The sequence below is a fragment of the Geospiza fortis genome, unplaced genomic scaffold (assembly GCF_000277835.1).
Source record: "Geospiza fortis unplaced genomic scaffold, GeoFor_1.0 scaffold284, whole genome shotgun sequence".
In the NCBI taxonomy this organism is placed as follows: Eukaryota; Metazoa; Chordata; class Aves; order Passeriformes; family Thraupidae; genus Geospiza; species Geospiza fortis.
The window spans coordinates 150,592-153,983 of record NW_005054508.1 but is presented as its reverse complement, the minus strand read 5'-3'; the positions used below and the strand labels follow the sequence as shown (position 1 = coordinate 153,983).

The 3,392-nt window shown below is 49.2% G+C and overlaps 1 protein-coding gene across 1 annotated transcript in view; it reads right to left on the bottom strand.

Moving 5' to 3' along the window:
• Window positions 1-232, bottom strand: part of PRKG1 (protein kinase cGMP-dependent 1) — a 286,803-nt gene extending 286,571 nt beyond the window's left edge. The window contains exon 1 of the mRNA XM_014310283.2: window positions 61-232. Within this exon, the coding sequence (XP_014165758.1) occupies window positions 61-232 (172 nt within the window). The remainder of the gene's footprint in view (window positions 1-60) is intronic.
• Window positions 233-3,392: the final 3,160 nt, after the last annotated feature.

Below are 3,392 nucleotides of genomic sequence, written 5' to 3'. Positions count from 1 at the left end.
GCTCCTGCACCGCCGCGCCGGCCGGGCCCAAACCGGGACAGCACCCCCAGGCAGCGGCACAGGCGCACACCACGGGCATCGGGGTGCTGATGGTGATCCAGGAACCCGCCGAGGGCGCCGCCTGGTCTCCGTACTCCTCGTGGCCGTGGCTTGCTGAGACCACTCTGTGATTCGCAGTGGATCCCAAAATAAAGAATTGCGCATCTAATGGTGCTGCTCTGGGCCCGGTCATGGGGTCCGTGCTGTAGGAATGGCTCTAAACAAGGGTAGGGGGAACGGGGTGAGCTCTTGTGTCACAGACATCTTTTATGAAAAAGCCTTTCTTAAGGATTTTTCCTCCTGAGAAGCTGAGAAGCCTCAGGAACAAAATGTAAACATTGATTATCTGCTGCTGTGGAATGCAACAGGTGGATCTGTGATTGGCCCGTGTTGGTTGTTGCTAATTAATGGCCAATCACAGTCCAGCTGGCTCGGGCAGAGAGCCCAAGCTATGAACTTTTGTTATCATTCTTTCTTATTCTATTCTTGGCTAGCCTTCTGGTGAAATCTTTTCTTCTATTCTTTTAGTATAGTTTTAATGTAATATATATCATAAAATAATAAATCAAGCCTTCTGAAACATGGAGTCAGATCCTCATCTCTTCCCTCAGCCTGAGACCTCTGTGAACACGGTCACACTCTTGGGTGGGAGTGACACTGCTCCCATCAAATCCCTCAGCCTCGGGTCACACCCGAATGGTGGTGACCGACCCACAACAGTCACAACTGGAGGAAACCAGAACCAAAATCATTGGCAAGACAGAGAAAATTCCAGCCCCAAACGGGAATAACATCTCCCTTCAGCCAAAGGAGGGACGAAGATCCATCAAGGAAGGAAAAAGACCGTGTGGGGATGGTTCCCCTCGGGATCAAACACAGCTGTCTCCTGAGGAGGGATCTCTGCCTGTCTCTGTAAACCTGGCACTGCAGAACCTGTCCCAGGGGCAGGAACTCAACCTGGAAGGCGATTCCTGGATTCCTCCTGTCAAAGTGCCTTGAATGAGTAGGAGAAGAGCATCACTAGTGAGAATGAATGTCTGACAAGCAGCCGGATGGAAAGAGGAAGGCTCAGGGTGGAAAACACCTGGATGGGGCTCATGTGGCTTGGGTAGAGCCAGGAAAGGCAGGAACCACCCTCGGTCCTCACCTGGTGCCTGCTCTGGGCCTCAGGAGGAGGAAAATGAGGATCCCTCACACCTGGCTGGGAATAAAACAGAGCAGCTTCAGGTTTTGAGGAAGATGAAGGTGGGCAAATCCCTTGGGGATGGGAAACCTTCATCCCACGTAGGTGTTGAGCGCAGTTATTCATCCTGGCATGTTTTGCAATTGAGGTTTTAATGAAGCTTTTTAGTAAGTTAAACAAATGCTGAGGGTTCAAGATAACCAGGTCTTGGAGTCACAGAAGAGTTGGAGTTGTAGCTGGTTCCTCCACACTGGAGAGTTCATGGTAGAGTAGCAACTCCCTAATCTCTATTTTTAAGGCAAATTAAGATTTTGGATGTGAGGTTTTTTTAACCTCTTTGGTTAGAGGGAAGGAAGGAAAAATCTCTTATCAATACAGTTCCTGATTTTCTATTTGTGTATGTAATTATGGACTTGAGAACCCTTTGCTCCACAGAAAGCAGCAGCTTTAGGTAGTTTGTTCATTTTAAAGGCCAAATTATCATTTCCTGGTGTCTTTTAGTTACTTCTGAGATGCTTCAAAGCTTCATTTTGGGATTTTTATTGTCATTGGGCAAGTTCTCAGCGTTTTCTTGGTCTTTTGTGTGTGTAGGGCAGTGGGCTGGTTATTATTTTTCATCACTGATTTTACAGACTTAATGTTTTTCCCAGGAGAATACCAACTTGTGTAGAAACAAAATTAGGGTGAAGAGTATCTCAGTCTGGGGATAAAAATACTCCCCTGGGAATGAGACAGAATGAGTTTGTATTATTCATTTAACAATTTCAGCTGCACAACCATCACTTTCATCCAAGTTTTTTATGTGATAGAAGAAGCCTTTTCTCAAAACGTGATTACCTGGGGCACTTTTGTGTTCTCTTATCAATGAAATTCTTTATTTTCCGTCTACAGATGTAATTATGGATGTGAGGGTCCTCTGTCTATTTAAATATAAAGGCTTGTGGCCTTTCTGCCAGGATACCCAGTCAGGAAAGGAGGATCCCCTTTTCTCCACACCTGAGGCAGTTTCAAATCCCAGGGACAGTCGTGTTGTCCAAGCTGCTGCCATTCCCAAACCTCTGGCTTTCCTAAACGAGGAAAGCAGAGGGATCTCCACCAAGCAGCAGCCACCCGACTGCTCCAAAATGCAGGTTTTGCCCTACAACAATCTCACATGCAGCAGAAGAAGGATGCAACTTTCACCAAGGAGGTTTTTTAAAATCGGACAAACTTCTTTTAATTGGAACTGTGTAATTCCACATTTTTACCCTAGGAGCGCTACTTTTTGTTTGAGTTGTTTTGCAGCTCCAGGGGCAAGCAGCACAGAGAGAAAACTCCAAGGATGCTGTGAGTTAAGGATAATTATGTATTTTCTGTGATTTAAACCACCAGCCTTGCCCTCAGCCCCACTCTGACAGTCTCTCCAGCCCTCACCACCTTATCTGGACCCCAGCTGGAGACACTGGGCTATGACTCTCTTTTGAGAAGAGCTTTCACTTAAAGGAAATCCAATCTCTGGAGCAGAGAAGAGCAGAAGCAGGTCCCAGGCTGCCTCCCCATGCTGGCACTCTGGGGCTGGAGTGTGTGAGCAACACATGGTCATTATTAATATCCCAGCTGCCTTGGGCTGCTTGGGAGGCACAGAAGGGGAAACACATCGGTAAAGCATGCTCAGTAATCTACTTGGGTCTAGAGTAAAGGCTACATCGATATATTTTTGCATAAAATGTGTAGATGGCACTAAGAACAGCTGGTGGCTCGACTCCATGAGCTCACTGACAGCTCAGCGAGCCACCAAGGAGCGTCCCCATTTCACAACCAGCAACTGCTGCCGCTTCAAGGTCAGCTCCTGGGAGGCCAAAATCGCAGAGCAAGAGGCTCTGAGATCCTGTGGGGTCACAGCGTCCCCCGTGTCCCCACGCCGAGCCAAAGCCACGCTCTGCATCCATCGGCCCTTCCCGGAGCGCTCCCAGCGCAGGGTCCGGCTGCAGCCCGGAGCAATGCGGCTTCATCTGCAGATGAGCACCGAGACAAAACAGCCGGCAACAAAGCGGCAGCACGGCCCGGAGACACCTCTGCAAGGAGGCCGAGAGAGCCAGGAGCGGCAGGGAACAGCGGGGTGAGGCTGTGTCCTCACCGCGTCCCGCAGCCCTGTCCCGCCTGGGAGCCTGCATGCATCCCGCTCGCACAC